The sequence below is a fragment of the Phaethon aethereus genome (assembly GCF_964289735.1).
Source record: "Phaethon aethereus genome assembly, chromosome: Z".
NCBI lineage: Eukaryota > Metazoa > Chordata > Aves > Phaethontiformes > Phaethontidae > Phaethon > Phaethon aethereus.
In genome coordinates this window covers 25,727,844-25,753,235 of record NC_138577.1, presented here as the reverse complement: position 1 = coordinate 25,753,235, position 25,392 = coordinate 25,727,844, and the positions used below count along the sequence as shown (strand labels likewise).

General features: G+C 36.6%; 1 protein-coding gene across 2 annotated transcripts in view; it reads right to left on the bottom strand.

The window, feature by feature from the left end:
• ERBIN (erbb2 interacting protein) overlaps positions 1 to 25,392 on the bottom strand; it is a gene marked incomplete at both ends in the record, with an annotated part of 63,881 nt that overhangs the window by 10,246 nt on the left and 28,243 nt on the right. The window contains 14 exons of one of the 2 annotated variants that reach the window (XM_082012939.1): positions 4,707 to 6,228; positions 6,934 to 7,117; positions 8,835 to 8,952; positions 11,191 to 11,373; positions 12,162 to 12,332; positions 12,877 to 12,998; positions 14,699 to 14,798; positions 15,283 to 15,352; positions 17,295 to 17,410; positions 17,799 to 17,928; positions 18,994 to 19,066; positions 19,505 to 19,649; positions 20,940 to 21,014; positions 22,837 to 22,900. In XM_082012939.1, coding sequence (XP_081869065.1) covers positions 4,707 to 6,228; positions 6,934 to 7,117; positions 8,835 to 8,952; positions 11,191 to 11,373; positions 12,162 to 12,332; positions 12,877 to 12,998; positions 14,699 to 14,798; positions 15,283 to 15,352; positions 17,295 to 17,410; positions 17,799 to 17,928; positions 18,994 to 19,066; positions 19,505 to 19,649; positions 20,940 to 21,014; positions 22,837 to 22,900 — 3,073 coding nt within the window. The remainder of the gene's footprint in view (positions 1 to 4,706; positions 6,229 to 6,933; positions 7,118 to 8,834; positions 8,953 to 11,190; positions 11,374 to 12,161; positions 12,333 to 12,876; positions 12,999 to 14,698; positions 14,799 to 15,282; positions 15,353 to 17,294; positions 17,411 to 17,798; positions 17,929 to 18,993; positions 19,067 to 19,504; positions 19,650 to 20,939; positions 21,015 to 22,836; positions 22,901 to 25,392) is intronic. The other variant, XM_082012938.1, reaches the window with a different exon arrangement.

Here is a 25,392-nt window from a genome sequence, read left to right as displayed (position 1 = left end):
TATACATGCCATGTTCCACTACATTTTTGTGAAAGCTAAGTTTACTAGAAATCAGTCATTCAACCGTAAGGAAGCATATTAAAAGCTACAATATATCAAGAAAAAAAGGCTATGTACAAAGCAAAAAAAAAAAAAATTCAGCATATAAATCAAGTTTTGTGTTCAAAATCAGCCTCTCATGGAATCAGCTTAGATACAGACAGCTAGTAGCATAGTTTTGGGGTTTACAGAACATATTCTCTATTTTTCAGCTTATGAGAGAATTAACAATTTCAGATTTCAAAAGGGTGTCTTTTGGGACTTGAAGTGCCTTAACGCGTTTACTTAGGTGCAAGACAGTGGTGTCTGCCTAGGAGAATTTCTATTGGATAATACTGTTGTAATTTTAAGACTGGCTGGATTCTGTCACACCACTTAAAATGCCTAAAATTAATGCTTTGGCCTTTTGGAATAAAAGCAAACACACACACACACAAAAAAAGCTTTTGTTTGAAATGTGATAGAATTCTAGCAAAATATCATTTTTTTCTAAAGAAGAACGTAAACATTATGAAACATTCCCTCTCTCCGGAAGGAGGAAACTCTTCAGTCATGAGAGAGGAAAAAAAAAAGGCATGAATTTAGGTTTTTGACCCTGCAAAAAAAAAAAAAAGTATCTTCAATAAGGCACAGAATTCCTGTTGAAGAGTTACATATGGAAAATTACATATAATTTGAATTCTACTGTCAGAAAATGTTTGAAGGATCAGAACTTTTGTTGTTTACATTCCAAATGCACAAGAATTTTATTCCTTTTTAAGTGTGATGTATTGACTTCTGAACTCCACAAAATATTATTATAACACATTGATGGTTCAGGAGTCCATTCAAAATGGAGGAAAAAAAAAAACTAAAATCAAAATTTAAAACTAAACTGCTGAATGGATAACATTCCTGTAATTTATCAGTGTCAAATATTCTTCAGGCTATGACCTTATTAACACTTAATTTTATGCGTGCACAGATCCACTGAAAGTTAACTGAAGTTACTTTCCTTGACACACTGAAGCAACATTAACTTGGAGAGTATCTGAGGCCATACCAATGAAAAAATTTTTGCATGTTAGGTGTGTAGCATAAAAAAACCCAAACTTTCCAACTTTGATTAAAACTGTAATTATGTATCAGTACTGAAACACTTTGACTTTTCTTTTTTAATAAAGGCACCATACACTGGCAACTCTGAGAATAAATGTTCTAATTGCTGAATTGGAAAGTAGGAATCAGACTTCATGACCTTGCCTCTGAAAGCTCTACCATTTTTTGATAAACAGTAGATGAAGTAGATAAAAAAAGAGAGGACTTAATTCCAGATGAAATTATAATCATAAGCAAACACGCACCTGATGAACTCCCAAGAGATCCACACCAAAAAAAGAAAATATACATAAGTAAAGAAAGGACAGAGTCAGGCCCAGTAACTGTTTCTTCCTACTCAGCACATAGAAGTATAATAGATCTTTGCAGATAACTGTTGCAGATATTTATTACTGCAATTTATGGATGAGAAATTCCCCTACCACACAATAAAATGTGTGTGACGCTGGTATGTTTACACAGGCAGTATTTTGGTTTAAATTCCTAAATGAAAAGTTTCAGCAAGACTACCATAGAAGACTACTGCAACGTATCAGGTAATAACATTGGCAGGCCACACTCAAAAAGGAAAATACGCTGAAAAATATTAGTGTTCTTAAAACCATACCTGTGCACCAAATTTACGAGGTTTGGGGTGGGGCAGAATTGACTGTATGCCTTACAACATATAAACCACTGAAGCACAGCCTGACATTTAAATAAGCCCTTTTCTCTATCCCACAATAAAATATGCATTGCATCAGGTAAGCAAATTGTTCCTCCCGAATATGTGTAAAATTTCTATTTACAAATGGTCTCATGAACTGTTTTCACCTTCCTTCAACCAGATGGATAATTTTAGTTGATCATATGCCCTCTTACAGCTTGGCAAAAGTATTACAAATGCTGGTTACTTGGCTGGAATCCATTGTTAATCATTTTTGCTGGACTTAAAACTATCCTGTATCTCTCCTCATGAAAATTAAACTCTTGAAAGTTGTTTTTTTTTTTCCTACCTGGATCAGATTAAAAGGGCTAATATATAAAATAAGAACTAGCTTCTCCAATTTGTCCAACAAGCAGACACTGTTTATTTAAGTGGGTTCACCCCCCGCCTCCAGTTACCACATTTTATAAAACCAAAACAAACAAGTACTTTAGAAACTTAGTAAAAATAACTAAATTAAAAAAAAAAACAAATCCACAACAAAACCAACCCCCAAAAATCCACTATACCTTCATTTCTAATAAGCGAAGGACAGAAATCATAAACATGATTAAATTCAATACCAGACTCCGAAAAGTCACTGCAAAGGTAATGTTATTAACCCATACTGTTGTGTATAATCACAGGCAAGAAGGTATTAACTAAATATTCCTCATAAGGCTTAATTTTTTATACCTGTTCTTGTCAGTGTTGTGTCTTATGCTTTAAAAAAACACCATTTTAAAACCATGAAAGCTTTGTCAAAGTAATTTCCAATTAATGCTCTGCAATTGAACTTCTTCTTTAAATGCTTGTTCCTTAAATGCTTTTTCCTTAAATGAGTTCTGCAATTACTGAATTTTTTTTTTTCCAGACTTCAAAACATTTCAGAAGTCTGGTTTACAGATTAAGCCCACCCCGCCCAGCTAATTTTTAATTACAAACAGAAATACTGAAACCATTATTTTAAAAGAACAAAGGAATATCCAGTAAATTTCTAGAATTTCCACATTATCATATTTGCCAGCTGCCATATAGGATCATATCTACATTTTTCACAGTTCAGACTTTTCATTTTACATCAGTCACATCCCAGAGAATATAAAATAGACAATTATATAAACATTCACTTTTAAATCCACAAATAAGTCTCAGATTGCTAAATAAAAGCTACTTTTATTCCAGCCTTGAAGCATTTTAAAGAACCACGCACATACAAAATGGACTTCTACGATCTGTTAAATTAGATGCACAGCTAAGATCACAATAGCAGCTATTCCATGTCACTCTAGTAGGAAACAAAAATTAAGGTTTACTTATATAAAGCATGAAAAAATATGGACAGATATAAAAGGGAATCAAGTCAGGCAATTAGTTTCCTTCCAGTAAATGTGACTACACTGTTACAGTACCTGAACAGATATCACTGGTGTACTAAACATTGTTCCTAACATGTCAAATGCAGACAATATAAGAATGAGCTATAAAAAAAACGGATTAGCATTGCCCTGAATTTTTGTTTCCCTCTGCATTCAGGGATTGTTGGGATTTTTGCTCCTTTGTCATTTCATGTAAGATGTGACACATGCATTCAGGAGAACGGAAGGTCAGAGAATGCAGGGTTGGAGCATGGTGAGGTTTGTGACTGCTCTGCAGGACAGCGGGTCCCCACACTATAGCACAGTACCATGAAAGTCTTAAAATATTTTATGTTGTATGTGACTTAAACTGGATCAGAAGAAAAGGCACAACTGTTGTGCAGACACCCTTAAAAAACTAACAAACCCCAGCCCTTTCTATCACCAGAAGTTACGCACCTTGAAACAAACAAAAGCAAACCCATCCCTCCAAATACTTGGATTTCCAAAGAAAAATTATAGTTAAAAGTAATTTTTTCAACCATCTCCAATTGAATTTCTTTAGCTACCACAGATATTGAAGTATTTAGTATAATAATCACAAACCAAACTATGTTCTTTCAAAAGAAATTAAAAAAGAAAATCCATCTAGCTGGCATAATCAAAATGTACTTTGGCTGCTTTACTCACTTCCCCTCCAAGGAAACAGGATCAGGCTAATAACATTCTACCCATTATTTATTGATTATATTTTAAACTGGTTTACTGGACAGCATAGATTGCACTCTTCCAGTCTCTACTCAAATTCTTTGAAGATGTAATTGTTCAGCCCTACACATCAGCTCAAATTCTTGATAGCATTTACAGTACATAAAGAACCCTGTTCATCATCTCTAGTTATACCAAAACCTCCTGTGATTTCCTGAAATCAACAAGATCTTTAAATGCTCTCATCTCACAACAATAAATATTCATTCAACAATCTGTCAGATACCCAACTTCAAAAGGCTTGGAAGCAAATACATGTTAATTATGGCTTTTGAATTCTTCAGCAACTGAGGCTGTAGATCTATAGTTCCAAACAGATTTTACTGATTTTCTTTTCCTTGTTCTTAAAGAGAACATATAGGGGAAAAAAGAGCAGAAAAAAGAGGTGTAAGGGAATACTTTAGTAGAATACAAACACAATGCTACAATAAAAATTACCTGGCCTAAAAGAGCTGGCCTTGCAGTCCAGCAGGTCAACATGACCTTATTTAATGTATTCTAAAGTAATTGGACTAAGCTGGCAAGTATGATGTAAAAACAACAGGGACTTTTTTCTTTGGGGGAAAAGTTCACTTGCAGTCTACCATTTGAAGAAACCAACTGTTTCTTAGATATTCAACACATACATTTATCCTTTTTAAGTCTGTATCAGAGATACATTTTCAGTGGTAATTAAAAGCAGTTCAAAAGAGAGTATTTAGCTTATTCCATAACCAGGTAACAGAAAGGTAGAAAAGTTTTTAAATAATTATTTTTACCTTTTCTAGCTTTTTAGCCTCAATATGTCGCAGCACCTGCTCCCTCCAGTCATGAGGGACTTTGCTTTTTCCTGGAGGGTCTAATAAAGAGTGCTCAGAGTTAACCCTTGGGTTTGATCTCTTTGAAGGGCTAGTCCGTGCATAATTGAAGTCACTAACTGACATAGTTCTTTCTGGTATTTCATTCACTGATGGCCGAGCACTCTGTGGTCGGGGTACATTTGGACCATCAATGCTATACGTCCTGGCAGAAAGAGGTCTCTGTTGCCCCGACATTAATGGTGGAGCTCTTCCTATAGAATGCAAATCTCTGTACGTTAAATAGTCCCCTTCAGGAACCTGAGTCCGCCTTGAAGGCCCAGTATCCCCAACATTTATAGAAGCTGTAGAAGATACACTGCTCTGCCTTTGAAGAGTGTGTCTGGTTACTCCTGGGAGCAGTCTGTCATTTGGTGGAATAGCCCACATATCTATATGTCTCCCAGCAATCCGCTGATGAGTGTTATACACAGCGCTGGCTCGGACATTGTTATGATTGGAGAAATTCATATTGGCAGAATGCTTTACATAGCTGGGGGTTTCTGTACTGTCAGACCTCAGCAGACATGAAGGAGGTAAGCTGCCTTGTTCTGTGTGTGTGTTTTGTTTCTGGGGCCACAAGGTGTCTTTTGCTGTTGCACTGCTGCTGTACTGAATATTATACTGGGGAGTGCAGAACATCTGTGCGCCACTTGTCACTGATCCTCTCACTACATTAGCACCTTCAGGATTGTGATTTGAGTCAAACTTAAACACGGTTTTTGCAGAAGATACTAAATCAGATGATGACGACAACCCAGGAAAAACCTGCAAAGGCTGATCATACAGAAGAGTAGCGGATTTACTTCGGACTATGTTTTTTCCATCTGCACTATCTGATGCTGATTTTACCACTGAGCCTGGCTGTTGATTGCCATTCTCACTGACAACATCATAGATTTTCAGACCACCAGCATCCATGCTTGTGATGCTGTGAGATTTCATCACAGGACCACTTCTCTGTGGGGACAAATCTTCTGTGCTCCTTGCAACAGACAGCTCAGCAGAATCGCCATCAACTGTAGTGCTTCTTATTAGTTCATCTTTACTGGGAGACTGTACTGCTTCCTCAGGATGTCCATTTACTTTATTTATAGGATATTTATTTCCATTTTCCAAGTGCTCACTTTCTTCTTTCATGTTGTTATTCAAAAAGCCCTTTACTGAAACTATTTCCTGTGTTTGTAACCTTTCTACAGGAACTGCCACTGCCTCTTCACTAACTAGTTTATTGATATTCATGTTTATTTCGTCCAATTTGTGAGACTCCTCTGTAGAAGTACTTCGATCAACACCTTTTCCTATCAAGCCTAATCTTTCTTCAATGCTTAATTCATATTCAGACAAATTTGTAACCTTCTCTTGCATGCTTATTTTTTCTTCTACTGTAGTGCTCAACTCACGTCCATTCTGCAGAAGATTATTCAAATTTTCATCTTCTCGCCTGGAAAAAAAGATGGCTCTTAAAAAGAAATTCCAGAAGGAACCAACATATTCCATTAAGAACTGTTGTAGAAAAAATAATAATTACTATGCAAAGCAGCCATACTGTGCACACAGAACAGGACAAAGGCCAACATACAATCAGATTTATGACTTATTAAAGACAGTGTAAAAGTGTCAAAAAGCACAAAGTGACAATAACTCAATTTTTTTAATCAGATGCTTGCATATTCCATGACAATTTTGGACAAATGCCTTTTTTCTATCGGCAATTTAGAAAAAAAAAGGTACTTTCTAACTAAAACCTCAAGAAGACTAGCAACTTGTAAGTCCATTCTTTGTAAGTTTCTAAAAGCCTTTCACAGTTACATTAGTAATGAAACTGATCTTCAAAATTATGCAAATAAAAACATAGAGCTTTTAAAATGGTGTATTCAAGTATTTTGCAGGGATAACAAACTATAAGGATGAAATTATTACACCCTATTATTAAAACAGATGAAAATCATGCCTTGTATACTAAAATTAGCCTCTGATTGGTTTTTTTTTGAGAGTATTCCATTATTTAACATTATTTTAAAACATCAAAATTTAAATTATTTCATGAATGATAAACTAATGAATTAAAGAAATGGACACATAATATGAAAGATTAAGGAACATTTTACTATTATATTTGCTCAGTGGTATACAGTATCTTACAAACCTGATCTTGGATAAAACAGCAGCATGTGTTTCTTTGTCTGGAGAACAGAGAGAAATATCTTGGCTACTGTCAGTATTTAAGGAGACAGAATCTGACATTCGAGAAGGAGAGGAACAGTTGCTGTTATTTTGATTGCTATTGTGGGTAGCTTCATCTGATAAGGAATCAGCATCTTTTGAATCATCTGAAATAAAAATTCGCCAGTTTAGTTACAGACACAGGTATCTGTTAATAGCCATTTAATGTATGTATGTTATGGAATTTAGAAATTCTCTTGTTCTTCAGTAATTCTTACCACTGAAAACTAAAATGTAAGTTAACACCTTTGCAAATTTCATTTAAACTTACAAAGACTGTTGGCAGTAGTTCCTATTTTTTAAATATTTGGCTCAATGTAAACAGCCCTCATCTGTTAATGAAATTTAACTTGTCACTTTGTTCCAAGTCTCCTTGGCATAAGCTAGTGCTATATTATGTAATATGCCCCCAAAATATCTATCAAATAATATTTCTGTTTTTGCAATGATTTCAAAGTTCTTAATTACATAAGTCTATTAGCCCCTATGAAAACGAAGTACACTGCTTCACATGCAGGATTCTGAAAGTGTACAGAGTTCCTGATTTTAAACATTATATCACTGTTAAATAGCTATTAATTTGACCAAGCACTCTGGAAAGAACTAGATCAAAGGATAAGCTCTGTATAGTTTCATAAATGAAAAAAATAGAGAGAAGAATATACTTCTGCAGAGTTGGAATTCAATGCATTTCCATGCTTTGCAGATCAATTAGGACAACATTTTCAGTCATTTACACCTGTGCATGTTGATTCTTGTGTAATGTATGCATACTTATATACTACATCCATATAAAAATAATTTCCCTGTGGGATTTCAAGCTAGCCATAATTTTGACGTTAAGTGTACAAGTACATTTAAATTTTTGCTTCAAGACAGTTACAGGTGCCAAAAGCATAAATTTTGTGAAACTAATATCTATCTCCAGAGACAAGAAAGAACTTTTGACTTAGTACTTTAGTCAGGCATAAAAACCCAAACACAGCATTGATAAGCATCAATCTTTTCACCTACATGTGATCCTCAGCAGACTTTTCCTGCTACCTCTGTGTGGTTTTCCTTCATACCCACTAAATCACATATTTTTACACCTAATGGCCAGAAAAGCCTTTTGTCCTGGAAAGTACTGGACCAGGATATCATATGAAGCAAAATACAATGTGCTCTCCAACTTCTAAATTACATTTTCGCTGAATCCTCGGTCATTCCTTACTCTTAAGGAAACAGTTATGCCAACTGAAATTATCTTTTGGAGAATATAAAACTTAAGTAACAAAAAAAAAAAACCCACGTTCTGAAGTTTCCTGTTATGAGGAAAGAAAAACAGGACAGTAAAGTGACTCTGGAAAAAGAGTTGCCACAAGAGAAATTTATTCTTAATCCTCAGGAAGAGAGAACAGATTCTCTGAGAAATTTACACAAGTAAATTATTGCAGCTATATTGCCTATAGCTGCAATAATCCACAAAATCTGGGGGAAGGGAGAAACATGAATTATTTCCAAGGTAAATACCACTTTTTGCTTTCTTTTTCTTATGCGTATCAACAGTGTGTTCAAGCTAAATCCCCCAAAACACACACATCTCCTCTCCCCCTCTGCTTTTAAACTGGTAACAAGAATCAAGAAAATTAGGATGTCTTCTCTACCACTTACAAGATATTGCAGAATTTTTTTTCTGCTTTTATTGCTTAACTAGAGAATCTTTCTTTTAAAACATACAAATTAAATATACCTTTACATAATTTCATTGGAAAACCTAGCCACTTTTAGTTGAGAAATTATCAGAATCACACAACACTTCTATTGCTTTTTATGGTATCTAACCTTTTTTGCTATTGCTAAGAGCTACCACTTTTGGTTGATTTATGGAGGTTTCTATCAGCGGTGGTCGCATTTCTGCCATTTTCATCTCTTCATCAGAGGAGAGTTCTTCTGACTCCTGCTAAAGGAAAAACAGCTTTATGCCGTGCATTTTAAGTAACTGCTTAAAGGTTAAGTAAATGTTCTCTGAACTGTCACCCACTGAACAGTAAAGGGGAGAAAAATAAACAAGCAATGTAACACATGCATGACATAACAACTGCGTAGTGCATTTGTAATGCAAGTCAACTGAATTTAGTAATATTTGCCACTGAATTATCTTTAAGAAGCAGCACATGCAGACTTGCATTGTCAGTAATGAACTCCATGGGAACAACAGTCAAACCAGTAACTTCAGCTGCAAAATCTACTTGGAGCAAGCAGATGCAGCCTCTGGAGAGAACCTCCAGTTGAGTTCAAGTCAGTAAGTTATACTGAACCAGCAAATACCCCAGACTGACTACCTGGCATTGATTTTGCAGAAAATAGCTCAAACTGAAACAGCTATAGAGCAGTGTGACCAAGACAATCCTAGGAACTGAGAGCTGTGCTGTGAGAAAAGCCTGAACGAGCTTGGCTTGCCTAGTCTAGCCAAAAAAGAACAAGTGTAGCTTGGGTTTGTATCTTAAATTTACAGTGGGGGTAAATTCCAAAAGGAAGAGAAGTTATTTAACTTCAAAAACAATGGCAGAGGAATAAAGTGATGCTGAATACATTTAAGCTAGAAATCACTAGTTCCTAACCATAAGATGGAGCTCAGTGCACTTATGAAAGACATTAACTGACAAAGCTGCTGCAAGAGCAGCCGTGCAACGGATTCAGTATCCTACTGCCAGTCCTATTTTCCTATCATCTTCAAAAAACAATTGTTTTCAGTTCAATTTTGAAGAAAAAAACCTCTTCCTTCCCTAAAGTGAAAATTTCTTTCTAGTAAACATGCTATTACAAATGCTACAAAATCCATGTTGTAGACTACCAAAATAGTCTGTCAATGTTCACTTTTTCTTACAAGTTTCAGAACATTTAATGTGTGGAACTTACTGCACTACCACCTTTCCGATGATACTAACCACCTGGCCAGTTCTTTGGACTGCAGGGAGGACAAACCTGACTTAGACGTAGAAAACAAGCTATGATAGTCTTCATTAAAAATAAAAAATAAAAAAAGTCTGGTTTTCTCTACAATTGGAACAGACAACCTCTTCACTGCCTCTACCTTTCCTCTTGGATGTGACATACAAGTGTCACCAATGTTGAAATGAAAAACTTACACTCACGCAAAGTTTAGACATCTGGATTCAACTGCAACAGAGTTACCAGCAGGTTATTGCATGGAACTACGAAATTCACTATCCCTGATCGACTACACACTGCTGCCTCATTTACTTACTGACATACAGCCAGCTACGAAGAATTGCTGTCACTATCATTAGACAACTAATACAATTTTGTGAAATTATGTTTTTAAAGCAAACAAAAATGTCAAAAGTAGTATTTTCAGAAAGTATGCAGAAGCAGAAACTCGCTCGTGGGGAAACAGCGACAGCCACAACTGCTTGTCAGAAAGTGTCTTCAGTAAAAGTATGATATATGCATGGCCCACTGCTTACAGAACACAGGCAAAAAAAATCTGCTTGTAAAACTAAGAAAAAAGCATTTTACAGATTGTGACTGGCAAGTGATTAAGTAACAAGTTTGAAAATTTGTGATAAGTCTGAAACACTCTAAATAAATTAATACATGGTGTTTGTCAGAGATTTACAAAGGGTTTAGAAGTTTAAAATCTCTGACTCTTTAAGAGGTAAATACAATCCAGGTCATACCCATGACAGCTCACTAAGGAACACAGAAGAATACATATTTTTAAACCCACCTTTCACTTTTCATTTGAAATAAATGTTTATAGTCATTTGGATATACAAGTTCTTGATTGCTCCTACTAATCAGGTATTTTGTCATTTCAGTGACAATTAAAATTGATTATTTAAATGAAGAACTGACAATCAAGCAAAACCTGGAAAATACTAAGTATGAATCTTCTGACAAGTTGATACTTAGGTTAAGTTTTAAGTGAGTTTGCTTTATTTTTCTTCAAACACATATATCTTCCATTATGAACTTTTTATTAGCTATTTCAACTTTCACTTAATATAAACTGAAGTGAGAGAAAAAGTGCATCACAAACTATCTGTATTTACAGCACTTACAGATGGCAATTTTCTGCTATTGTCAACATAAATTTTCATCACCCAGAGTAGCAAATTCAATACAACACAAGCACAATTCTTTGACTGCTACGATGTTCATCACAATGCCATACCTCAAGCGCATCTTCATGGTTGACAATTGTTTTCATGTTCTGCAAGGTTTTAACAAGTGCAGTCATCTGTGAATTTGCGGTGCTGTGCTCAGCTTCTGGTTCAGTAGGCTTCTGCACAGAGCTTCCTCCTGAATATTGCTTTCTCTCATCTGCCTTATTCTTTACTGAAGCAATTTCTGAAGTCTACAGGATTAAAAACATTAGCAAAAAAAACTTCCTGAAAGATTTTCAGTAACACATGATATTTAGGGTTAAGATTATATATTTTAGGAAACTATGTAATGGAAAATCTGAGCTTTGAAATTATAAAGTATGAAATGCACCAGGTATGAAATGCAGAGAAATCTCTGCAGATTACTGAGGTACAGTCCCTACCCTTTATCAACCAGTTTGGCTCTCCTCCTTACTGGGGTCAATTTGTGCCATTAAATTTCCAGTTAAATAAAAAAGAAGGCCAAGAATACCTACAATGAGACATGTCAGCACCAAACAGTAGTCCTATCACCTATTATGCTACATCAACCTGTTAGAGATTCCTGACCTCTGTGCCAACTTGCTATGATTGCTTTCCCAACTCATGTAAAACCTCCAGTCATAACAGCAGCAGCAAGATCCTTAGAGATTATCCTGAATTTCATTGTGAAGTCTGGTGGATAAAAGAGGATCAGAGGATGACAAAGATGACATCCTCCAGAAACTGAAGAAGCCAGCTCATTAACACATCCATAGTTTGTATTTGCCCGAGAATCAAGCCACCTTCCTTGTTACTAGTGTCAGAGGAAAATTGCTACTGCAAACCAGTCGTTTATTTCAGACTTCTTTAGACAGTGAAGAGGTAAGTTCTGTTCTTTAATCTGACCATTTTTCTTGCTAAAGCACTGGTGGGGAGGGAGAAGAGAATTCAAAGGAAGCAATGACACGCTAGATCTTTGGAAGTTCTTGCAAAGTCAGAAAATAATATTATCTCTAACCTTTACCCCCACATCTTTTACAGAAACTGTCTGGCCGTCTCTTTTTGACTCCTTGGCAATCTCTTCAGTAGATTCTTCATCTTTTAGCCTATGTACAATTGTCTGGACTGTTTTGACCATATTCTTCAGTTCATCAGGATATGGAGTTGGATATCTCTTCAGGTTCCCTTCCTGTGTAACAAAAAGCAATAGTGTTCTACATTTAATTAAATGCCATAATTAAAACATCAACTTTAAAACAGACAATGAATTAGGAGAAAGCACTGAACAATCTAGTTTATAAAACCCCACAAGATTATTAATCACTCCCACCCTCCCAATGTGTCCTTCCAAGCAGGAAGGATTATGACAAGTATCATTTACTTAAAGAAGAATCAGGATTAATCATTGTTTCCCCAGTATCCTTCTCCATGGCACCACCAATGAGGTAGTCTCTTAGTTATGCCCCACATTGCCTTACATCAGCTGAGAGTTTTTTCCCTTGTGCTGCACTTCAAATGATCTGGCAAAAAAAAACAAACCCAACAAACACTCAAAAAACCCAAACCCCTAAAAACAGTGTTTCATCCTGTTAGGTACTCTTAACTAATAACTGAAGACTAGATTTCTTCAGCAGAGCGAAATCCACAGCCAAAGTAAGGAAAAGGATGGGATTCAGGGGAGGGGATAAGATGGAAGGAAGCACCAGGTACTCAAAAATAAATTCAATACTAACCCGAGGTGGTGCCTCCCTCTCATCTTTATCTTCATCACACTCAAATGCCACCTGAGCACGCTGTTTTCGCTGTTCCTCCCACAGAGATGGATTGAAACTTTCATTATCAGATATGAACATAACTAAAAAAAAAAGACTCTCCTAAGAATAAGATACATTATGCGAAATAAAAAAATCTTCTTTTTCTTTCTCTTGTATGGGATTGGTGTGCTTTTGCCTGCATTCTTAAAGGATAAAAGGCTAAGAGCACCATTAATTGAAGACTACCTGCACTGCCACTGCTTTATGAACTTGGCTGTATTTTCATAATAGTAAAATCCCTACCTGTAAAGTAAAAAACTTCATACACACAGCCAGACACTAGTCTTCACACTCAAGCTTGAAAATTTTCAGCAGAACTCTGCTGCAAGTATTTTTATTCATATATATGTAAAAATACTAAAATTTTAGATTCATAATGCCACAACCCCCCCAGCAAATGTATATCCTTCACTAGCAATACCAAGATTGTTCATATGAACTGCTTTTATACCTGAAATAGAAAAATATTTAATTATAGGGCTCAACAAGTGCATTGAATTATTTGTTGCTCTGTGTTTATTGGGTAAACTTACAATTTTACCACATCTGAAAATATCCTAATAGACTTCACTATCACTGAAACTGTTCCTAACCAAAAAAAGAACCTGATAATGAATTTTTTAAAAATTAACTTTTAAATATGCTATCTATTGAACTTTAAACCTTCCACTTGGAATGAACACCTCAGAGGCAGGTATTGTGTCAACTTAAGCCAGATAAGCAGTTCTCTCCTTGTCTACAGAGAGAAACCCTGCCACCTGGGTAAAACAAGTTCAAACAGAGAGAATGCTCTCAGGAAAATCCTGAACTTCACTGACTTAGAATAGAATTATATATATTTTTTCTATAGACTGGTAGAATTCTCACATTCTATCAGATGTATTGCAGGTGCATTGTCTGCATAAGACGACAGTAAAAATGAGGTACAATTTACTCTTTTTGCTGGTATTTTTGATTACTCCTCTCTCACTGTACTAGATCCTTGTGCCATGGAACTGCAAACATTGCACCTTACAATAGAACTAACTGAAAACTGACATGTGCTCCCCCTCCATTTCTGTTAAAGCAGCACAAGCATTTTCCTTTTGCCTGCACAGGAAAGAAAGGGGAGAAATAAAGAGGTTTAACCCTCCTTCCCTAATTCCTGATGGGGTTATTCATGGAATGTTACTTTTTTTCCTAACTATTTCACAAGTGAGCAGATATAACTTTCTAGTGAGTTCTTAATATTTTGGGCCTAACTTTTTATAAACCAATTCAAAATAAATGTGAGCCAAATGAGTTTTTTCTGGACCTTTTTTTTTTTCCTTTTAATATAAAACAAAGAATATGTACTTTTCCAAAAATATGTACTCAGTAATGGAGGAATCATATTGTCTAACATTCTGTTAAAATAGCAAGTCTGAAGCAGATACCTGCTAAGGAGGATTTCACCCCAAACCATTAAGCTCTGATGGAATGAAATAGGGTGTCACACTGGGAAATGGCAACCATTGCAGAACCTGATCCTGCCAGTCCATTCCTCACCTTGCCTACAAAAACAGCTTCACCTAGAATTTATAGATATGTAGATCACATGAAGTTACTGTTCTCATTCTTCAGAGGTAACTCTTAATCACTTATAAGTTCACTTCAAACTTGTATTTAAATATTATCTAGTGACAGTCATATTAGCTGGACAGTCTTCCCATTATTATTTTCAAAAGTGAGCATTCTGACAGGGTACTTCAGAAATTCTTACCATCCTCAGTCCTTGGTTGCTGGGGGAACATGTAATTAGTAAGCACCATTTTCTGTGTGTCAGGGTCAGCTTCTTTTTGAAGAGGGATAAGTGGTTTAGACTAGGAAGCAAATAAAAGAAGGATATGTTATGAGAATATATAAAAAAATTAAATATGATCTACATATCACAGAACATGCCTGTCCCATTACTATAAAGACTACTCTGCCTTGTATTAAACCATTTCTCCTCTGAATGATTTTCACAAAATTTAGTTATTAACATGTCTGTCTTTGATTGACAATTGGCTTTGACTAAGAACTGAAACTCAGTAACAACTTTAAGAGAAAAGCAAACACTGGATATTCAAAAAATAACCCAGTTTCTTGCTAGGACTTATTACTATCCCAAAGTAAGCTGATCTGGAATACACAGATATATTTCACAGAATCACTGAATCACTAAGGTTGGAAAGGACCTTCAAGATCATCAAGTCCAACGATTAACCCAACACCACCATGATCCCTAAACCATGTCCTGAAGCGCCACATCCACACATTTTTTGAAGTCAACAAACATCCATTTTTAATTTTAAAAAAGTTCACCTGGTTGTCTGATAGCCACATAGCAGTGAGCTGTTGCAGTTTTGTAAAGGTAAATGGCAAATTCTTCAGTCTGTAAATTACAACAAGAATTTATGTAAACACACTTATCAATACTGTTAAAATTGTTACGAAACAATCCTTCATTAGCCTGTAAAAATGCTGAAAAAGGACATCTACAGATACAGTTAAATTAATAACTATATACCTGTATTAAAAAAAAAAGAACAAGCAAACACAAAAACGCATTTCTGCCCAGTTTAGCAAACAGTTTAAAAAAAAAGTGATAATATAACTTGAATTTCAGTCAGTTCAGGGACTTGAATACAATTTTGAAGACAATTAACCTGAATTAATTAATCTGAATCCTCAGTATTTTATCTTTCAAAATACATGCACACCAATTTAGCAACAAGTGCTACACCTGAAAATTCTTGTTTTTTTCAAAGATACATGTGTGGGAAAGGGGATGCCCTGGATAATGAAAGCTCTGGCAAACGGCTAAATTGAGCTGCAGATGGAGTACAGAGAAGCTGGACTGGCAGAACAGGAGGAAGAGCTCAGTTAGACTTATCTCTCCCAATATATTTCAATTCTACAAACTGGCAATTCCCAAAAGAGAAATCTTTTCTCAGTTTTTAATGACCAGCTCTAATAAAACACAACTCTTTTTCCCCTTCACCAGCACACCTAATTGTTTTACACCATACTCTGATACTGTTTTGTGTCCTCCATATGCAATACAGGAAGCTATTATCTTTTAAGTAAGAAGCAAAAGTTTTATGAAAATAACCAAATTAATCCTCCAGAAAAATACATGCTAACAACCACAAATGTACTGAAGTTGTGCTTCAATGTATGGACCATGTGCCAAGCCATTAAAATAAAGAAAACTTAATACAATGTAACTGCAAGATCAAGAATACAACAATAATACATTCACAGAATCATTTGGTTGGAAGGGACCATTTAAGGTCATCTAGTCCAACCCCCTTGCAACGAGCAGGGACAGCTCCAACTAGATCACATTACACAGAGCCCTGTCCAACCTGACCTGGAATGTTTCCAGGGATCAGGCATCTACCACCTCTCTGGGCAACCTATGCCAGTGGTTCACCACCCTCACCATGACAAATTTCTTCCTTAGATCTAGTCTAAATTTATCCTCTTTTCGTTTAAAGCCATTACTCCTTGTCCTATCGCAACAGGCCCTGCTAAAAAGTCTGCCCCCTTTTTTCTCAGAAGTCCCCTTTAAGGACTGAGAGGCTGCAAGAAGGTCTCCCTGGAGCCTTCTCTTCTCCAGGCTGAACAACCCCAACTCTCTCAGCCTGTCCTCCTAGGAGAGGTGTTCCAGCCCTCTGATCATTTCTGTGGCCTCCTCTGGACCCTCTCCAACAGGTCCATGTCTTTCCTGTGCTGAGGACTCCAGAGCTGGATGCAGGACTCCAGGTGGGGTCTCAGCAGAGCAGAGTAGAGGGGAAGAATCCCCTCACTTGACCTGCTGGCCACGCTGCTTTGGATGCAGCCCAGGATACGGTTGGCCTTCAGGGCTGCGAGCGCACATTACCGCCTCCCGTCCAGCTTTTCATCCACCAGGACACCCAAGTCCTTCTCGGCAGGGCTGCTCTCAATTCCTTCATCCCCCAGCCTGTATTGATACTGGGAGCTGCCCCGACCCAGGTGCAGGAGCCTGCGTTTGGACTTGTTGAACCTCATGAGGTTCACACAGCTTGTGTGTGATTCCTCAAGCTTGTCCCGGTTCCTCTGGATGGCATCTCGTTCCTCAGGTGTGTCAACTGCACCACTCAGCTTGGTGTCATCTGCAAACTTGCTGAGAGTGCACTCAATCCTACATCACTGATGAAGATATTACAGAGTACATTAAACACATGCATCTCCCTCAGCTTCTAAGCTGTGTGTGAGATAAGGAAAGATAGCATAATATATTCATAACAATACCTCTACATATTATTGCATTTTATAAAACTTCTACTGGAATAAATGCATTCACAAACCTATTGTCACTCAGATTGATGACTTTTAATTTCTGCATATCACCCATTTCTTCAGGGAGAAATTCAAGCTTATTAGAATGCAGAAACAACACTGTTACATGCTTCCAGTTTCCAATCTGAAAATAAAAAAAACCAGCAAAGAATTAATCTTTGCAACTGAAAATATGTAAATTTTTACTGCTTTTAAGAAATGAGTCTTACAGCTGTTTTTGCCTGTAAAGTGTAATTAGATTTATTCTTATGTATTAAATAGTCTTTAGTTTCAACACACTAGCACACTATTAAATAGTTTCAACACACTAGCAACAAATTTCTACTTCTTGTTTAATGAAATTCTGAATTTCACTATTTGAAAGCTTGTATATCTGTATACATCCTCCTTTAAGAACATACAGAAAGAAAATCTACTCAAGAATTATTAACTTGTTATCCAAAATTTCTCCAGACTATATAGTTTAAAATACATTAAAAATTCATTTTACAGTTTTGTAATTAAATACCTACCTCTGATGGCAGCTGTGTTAAAAAGTTGTGATCTGCAGCAAATGTCCTTATATTAGAGAGCTGCCCAACAGATGAAGGCAATGTTTCAATCTCATTGAAACTACAGTCCAGTTCTTCTACTGACACTAACCTAAAAAAAAAAATATTTACTTCTCTATAGAGGTTAATTAATCCAACACTAATTGAATACTTTAAATTTAAATGCAGTTAATAGCACTACTAATTACAAATATCAAATGTAATTCAAAATAAAACTCTGAAACCCAAGGGAATTCAAATCCAAGAAAAATCCTTTACTTAATGATTAAAATATGTTTTGGGTATTTTTTTTGTTTGTTGGTTGGTTGTGGGCTTTTTTGTTTGTATTTTTTTCTCCTTTATGCTCTCCTCATTACAGCATTTAGTGAAAACGGGGGTCAGCAAATCAAACAGTTGTGTACTACATGAAAATGTGGTCGTGCAAGGCACTGAAAACATTTAGAAAGGGACAGATCATAGCAAACAGGAGTTGAGTGCAGTTTCTGAACAGAAAAAGAATTTCAAGAGTTAGAGACAGTGAACCTAAGAATCTGGCAGTGAAGAAGTATTTTGTAAACTCTCACAAGAAATGATAACCTACATTAATTATAATAGGAGAAAAGCAACTGGAACAAATACCCTTCATTTGTATAGCCCTTAATTCTGAACCAGTTATTTTTGCTGTCATTCACAAATTTAAAATCAAAATGCTGAACACCAAATTACACATTAAAAAACCTGCTGATGAACAGGTGAAAATTCTCCTTATAGTATAAAAAGATAAATGTGTGTTTTCACATTCACTTTTTACAAGCTTTTTCAAAGTGGTTCAATCATTCACAGTATTTACCACAGCCACAGCTATATCACAACTAGTTCAGGCAGCTGACTGCCTTTTCAAACATCTTGTTTACTTTCATAGTCAATTTTCTTTTGTAGATTGATGGCTGCATTAATAAGTGAGAAACATAGGTCTTTTGATATTAAATAATACATAAAGAACATACATGCTGCAAACTAGAAGTAACATATGAAAGAACTTGCTTTCAATTTTATTAAGACATTAACATGCAGAAGAAATTAAATCAAGTAGTTGTGAAAACATTCATAAGAGGAGCTACTGTTACAGAAAAGTGTGCAAAGGCAATTCAATCTTTTATTCATGTGAAATACCTACCCTCCTATGGAGTCTGGCAAATAAATCAACTGGTTTTCATCAATTTTAAGTGTTGTTACCTTCTTCAGGAAACCTGTAATAAGATGAACAAGTAAATAAAAAAGGACATTTGAGTTCATTAGGCTTACTTTTAATTTTAAATTAAACAGAAAAAAACAACCTATGGGCAAGCAACCACATTTTCCGTATTCCCTGGCATGCCTATAGTGCTATATACCTAAGGAAATAAGCAGATGAGCTTACAGAACTTGTTTGCCAGCTTATCATGTGCCAGCAATGGCAGGGTGGGGAAAGAAAAATAATTTTTTTTCACCCATTTACAAACTACTGTATTAAGCCAAGAATGCTCCAAAACAAATATGGATTTTATTATTCAGTTACTCATTACAGCTTTATCCAAAACTGGCACTTATAATTGAACCTTAGTTCTAAAATGCCATTTGTCTATTTTCAAGTGTTCTGCATCTGAACTATAAGTTTTTACGAATATGAATTAACTGAAAATACAAACCAATACTCTCTGGCAGTTGCTGAAGTGAATTACTGGATAACAGTAGGTCTTGCAGGCTTTCACAACCTGAAATACCTTCTTCAACTACTTCAATGTTGTTTTTAGAAACATCCAAGTAGGTCAGTTGTTTCAAAGTGCCTATGAACTAAAAGCAAGAGAAGATAATGCATTCTAGAAAGTGTAAGTTCAAAACAAAAAATAAAGCAGATTTGACAACAAACTGTCTCTGAAGTGTAATGCCAGAGGAAAAGAGAAAACCTATTTATAGTGCTGAAATACATTTTTATGCAAAATAACCAAGCTTTATAATTATTTTGTGCAGATACGCACAGTTGATGTTTCTCCACACACACAGACACACCACCATAATTCTGCAGGTCTCTATAGTCAGTCTGCTGCAAATTCAATGGTTTGATCAGTTACTGCAAACAACTGAAGCTTTACAACAGACTTCAAAAAGAGACAGACAACATAAGGACATCACTAGGCTCCAGTAAAGTCTTTTAATGCTTATTTTTGCTTTTTGTGTAAAACTGCATTGTACTGAACCTCAAAAAACAACGAATCCCTAATTGTACTAAACTGAAGAAACAAGCCAAAATATAAGCTTGTAATTACCTTTCCATATGAACCAAGAATAAGCTTAAAGATTTGTGCACACTACTCTACTGAAATCTTCACAGAGAAGATGCAGGCACTTCTACAAATACAGTTTTACTGTGAAGTAGAAATGTGTAATACATCCATTCAACTCTTTAAGGAAGAATTAGCTAAGTGAGGAAAGACAGTAGAGAAGACTACTGATCAGACAAGAAAGCTTCACATCAGAGGACTGCTAGCGATTTTAAGTCTTAAAACAGACCAGCTGCTTCCCAAATGCAAAATTCTCATTTACTAGTTTACTAGAACATACACACAGGTTCACAGGTACTTCAATTATAGCTAAGCCTGGACCCCATGTAGTTCTGAGAGGAACCCAGAGGGAGTCAACAGAACATTTTCTCAGGAACTGGCTATGCTCCCTGTATACCTGAACAGGCATTGCCTGCTTTACAGCCGTGACCAGTAAAAGTTCACACAACATATTTATCCTGTGATTTCCTGCTTATTAACACAAAATAATCCCTTTTTGGAAAGACCAGTCAATGCTAAACTTGATCCAGGATTTTGTCAAGGATTTTTACCCCTTTCCTGAATTGGAATGTAATTTTTAGATGAAAGGTATATAATTTTCAATGAAAGAAATGCTGTATACCCAACTCTTATGATCAGTGACAATTTCTAAGTAGACTAATGAAGCATTTAAGTGGCATTTAGCCTTTTGGTTTTCAGTAACATTAAAATTACATATCAACTTCAACATATATCATAGCTGACAAAGCAAATACCACTGTAAGTTAAAATACTAAATGTTTAACGCAGTAAAAGGACTTACCCCTGGAATAAGTGTTAGTCTATTACCATCCATCCAAAACTCCTTTAACCCACTCAGTTGTTCAAGTACTTCAGGCTGTAAAGGGAAGCTATTTTTTAAAAACTTCATACAGAAAACAGTGAAAGACAAAAACAAGGTCTGGGATTTATCTGTTGCAACTTTAAGTAATGTCTTACTATAGCTGTTATATACACTTGTTTCACTGGGTCATCAAAAAACTCCCAGATAAATCACTTCTTTAAATGCAAACGTATGTATCAGCTATAAAAAAAACCTTTTAAGAACTTGATCAGAACACTAAATAATCCCTACAAACAGTGTGGTTTTTTGTTTGGTTGGTTTTTGTTGAGTTTGGGTTTTTTTTTAATAGAAAGTTTTTTTTTTTCCCACCTGCAGCACAAAATAAATAAATGTTATGTGTGTAATTTTATCTCATGGAAAGCATTTAAAAACCCTTCAATTCCATCAACACAGAAGACCTGTTTGTCAAAAACTGCAAAGACTTCGTAGTTTTGGGGAAAAGAAAGACAAATTTTCTAACAACAAAGGGTGTATCTGCATGATACAAGCAAACTACTCCATCCATAAAATGAAGTGCAGGATTGTGCTTCCACTACAACTTATTGTTAGAAGTATCTTACATATCAGGGCAAGACCACTGCTTGGTAAACATCAATGTTGCATGTGCTTTCCTATTTAAAATTCCCTCCTGAGAAAATAATACAAAACAGGTGCTACTGCACCTTAACAGCTACAAGTTCAGCTAAATGCAGAATTCAGTTTTGTTATGTTGTAAATATACAACATTCCCGCATAAATTGCGGCCCTCACTCCCAATAATTCATTTTCCAAGAGAAAATCTTTACTATCTTTCAGACAGATCTTTATCCAAAAAAGTGGTTTCAAACCTTCTTGCAATTTTAGCAAAAAAATCTTAACGAAGTTACCAGTAGTTGACCCTTGTAGCTAAAAGGCTGGGAGGGATGAAGCAATCAGCCAAAAATATACCCACACAGGTAATTTTGCAGCCCATGCTTAGTTCCTGGCTCTTATGAGTCAACATGGGCCTGGGCTTGTTAGATTAAGGCTCCCTCATGAATATCTACCCTGTAATGAGAATATGGCCGTAATGGTAATGGCCAGAAGTATACTACTACTAATGAACAATTCCTTAAATACACTTCCCTATCTGCCAAACCATACAACTAGGCAAATGTTCAGCTCTACATGATCTGGTGGCACATAAAGGCCTGACATTATTATATGGCAGGTCAGTACATTCTGCTATACTTCTATTCCAATACCTTTATCCAGGAAAGTACTTGTAGAAGCAGAGAGATGTTAAGTAATTGTAAATGTAAGATGTATTTGTCTGCGAGATCATGAACAGGAAACAAGCTGATTCATGCTGAATGAAAAATTTGAGCACCTCAACTGTAAATACTATTTTGAACAATATTCCAACTATTTTGAACAATTAAAATTAATATAGTATTCCTTTGTTCTAAGTAGTTTGTATACAATAAAAGCAGGTTATGCACAGCTTATACAGAACTTACAACATTAAATACATGATAACCAGTGTTTGTAATTTACTACAAGCCAAACAATTATGTTTATAATTCAAACACATATTACCATTAATTTTTTTACCAGTACAGTAACCAAACTATACCACAGAGTGTTATTTTCAAACTGAGGAAAAATGTACTCAATATTCACCAGAATATGCAGAGTTTTTATAAAAGGCTCCATAAAGTAGTATGGGGTGTACATATTATTTGCTCAGTAGCAGGACACTTAAGCTGATGTTTACATTTTCATATTGATTAAAAATTCATTAAAGGATAAAGAATTTATAAAAGATACAAAGCTCTGTTACTAAGGCAAAACTCACCACTTCTGTGAACTCATTACTTCCTAAGTCCAGTCTCTCCAGCTGAGTCAGTCTGGACATGGTTCTGCACAGGAAGGGGATTAATAAGGAATTAGATTTAGGAAAATACCAGTTACATCCAATCTTCCGGTATTCATACAAATATATTATTTAACCAGTATTAAATAGTGATGCTGTTCTGTAACTGGACAGATATCTAAAAAAGGTCAAATTTTCACAAACTGTTCAAACAGGCACATACTAGTGATCATACTGACTGTGGACTGTCACAAAAAGAGTACGTTGCAACTCATCTACGGATTACTTTACAGCTAAGGACCACTACAGTAATCTTTATCATAAAGAGTAACTCAGCGAAGATACTCTTCTTTTGAGTACTTCAGCTTTTCACCTAGCCACATAAGTATTCGCAGCAGCCAAAAGCTGGTTAACTACATGTTTTCCTCCCAAAGACAGACCACTGCCTAACAATTATCTAAAACAGAAAAGACCACTGTTGAATCACAGGCAACAACACCACCTTTCTCCCTCTCCCACCTGCTGACAAACTTGCTTCCGTATAGTGTGGGCTGGAGTCCTAATTATTTCCCTAGTCTTACAAGAAATCAGATTACTAAATTGGATTTTGTGACACATCACAGAATCACAGATTCTTTGGTTTGTAAGGGACCTTTTAAGGTCATCTAGTCCAGCTCCCCTGCAATGAGGAGGGACATCTTCAACTAGATCTTGTTACACAGAGCCCTGTCCAACCAGACCTGGAATGTTTCCAGGGATCAGGCATCTACCACCTCTCTGGGCAACATGTTCACGACCCTCACCATGACAAATTTCTTCCTTAGATCTAGCCTAAATCTACCCTCTTTTAGTTTAAAGCCATTACTCCTTGTCCTATCGCAACAGGCCCTGCTAAACAGTCTGTCCCCATCTTTCTTAGAAGCCCCCTTTAAGGACTGGAAGGCTGCAAGAAGATCCTCCCGGAGCCTTCTCTTCTCCAGGCTGACCAACCCCAACTCTTTCAGCCTGTCCTCCTAAGAGAGGTGCTCCATCCCTCGGATCATTTTGGCGGCCTTCCTCCGGACCTGCTCCAGTTCGTCCATGTCTTTCCTGTGCTGAGGGCTCCAGAGCTGGATGCAGGACTCCAGATGGGGTCTCAGCAGAGCAGAGTAGAGGGGAAGAATCCCCTCACTTGACCTGCTGGCCACGCTGCTTTGGATGCAGCCCAGGATACAGTTGGCCTTCAGGGCTGCGAGCGCACACTACCGCCTCCCACCCAGCTTTTCATCCACCAGTACCCCGAAGTCCTTCTCAGCTGGGCTGCGCTCAATCCCTTTGTCCCCCAGCCTGTATTAATACTGGGGCTTGCCCTGACCCAGGTGCAGGAGCCTGCACTTGGACTTGCTGAATCTCATGAGGTTCACACAGGCCTATTCCTTGAGCCTCTCCAGTTCCCTCTGGATGGCATCCCGTCCCTCAGGCATGTCAACTTCACCACTCAGCTTGGTGTTGTCTGCAAACTTTCTGCGCATGCACTCGATCTCACTGTCCATGTCATTGATGAAGATACTAAACAGTACTGGACCCAATATGGAGCCCTGAGGGACACCACTCATCACCAGTCTCCATCTGGACACTGAGCCATTGACCACCATCCTCTGGATGTGACCATCCAACCAATTCCTAATCCACCCACAGTCCGCCCATCAAATCCATCCCTCTCCAACGTACAGAGAAGCATGTTGTGGGGGACTGTGTCAAAGGCCTTACAGAAATCCAGAGAGACAACATCTGTAGCTCTTCCCTTGTCGACTAATGTGGTCACTCCATCACAGAAGGTCACAAGTTGGTCAGGCAGGACTTGCCCTGGGTGAAGCCATGCTGGCTGGCTGTCTCAATTCACCTCCCTGTGCCTTAGCACAGCTTCTAGGAGGCTCTGTTCCGTCATCTTCCCAAGCACAGAGGTGAGGCTGACAGGTTGGTAGTTCCCAGGATCCTCTTTGCTACCCTTTTTTAAAAATGGGTGCAATGTTTTCTTTTTCCAGTCTGCAGGGACTTCACCTGACTGCCAGGACTTTTCAAATATCATGGAGAATGGTTTGGCAACTACATCAGCCAATTCAATACTCTTTAAGCCAACTAATGGCAAAGATTAAATCAATGACTGAAAGTAAAATCCGTTATTTAAAGCTGTGTTCTGGCAAAGTTTTTCCTCCATTTAAAGTTTACTTTGGGGAACCCACAGAGATTATCTACCACTGCACATGGTGGTCTATGTGATCAGTACTCCAGTACTACCTAAAAATATTTTCAAAGGGTCTGTGAATCCTTCATATGACATTATTCATATGACAATATTCTGAATTTATTCAGTAATATATTTCCAAAGAACAATTAATAATATGTAAAACTTTCAAACATAAACTGTGTGTACATAACATAAAATTGTGCAAAAACTAAATGTAAGAGCTTCTAACTGGTAGAGTCTTTTATAGCATTGAAATATATGTATGAACACTAATATCTTTAAAAAAGAGCTGCAAGAACACAAGATGGCCT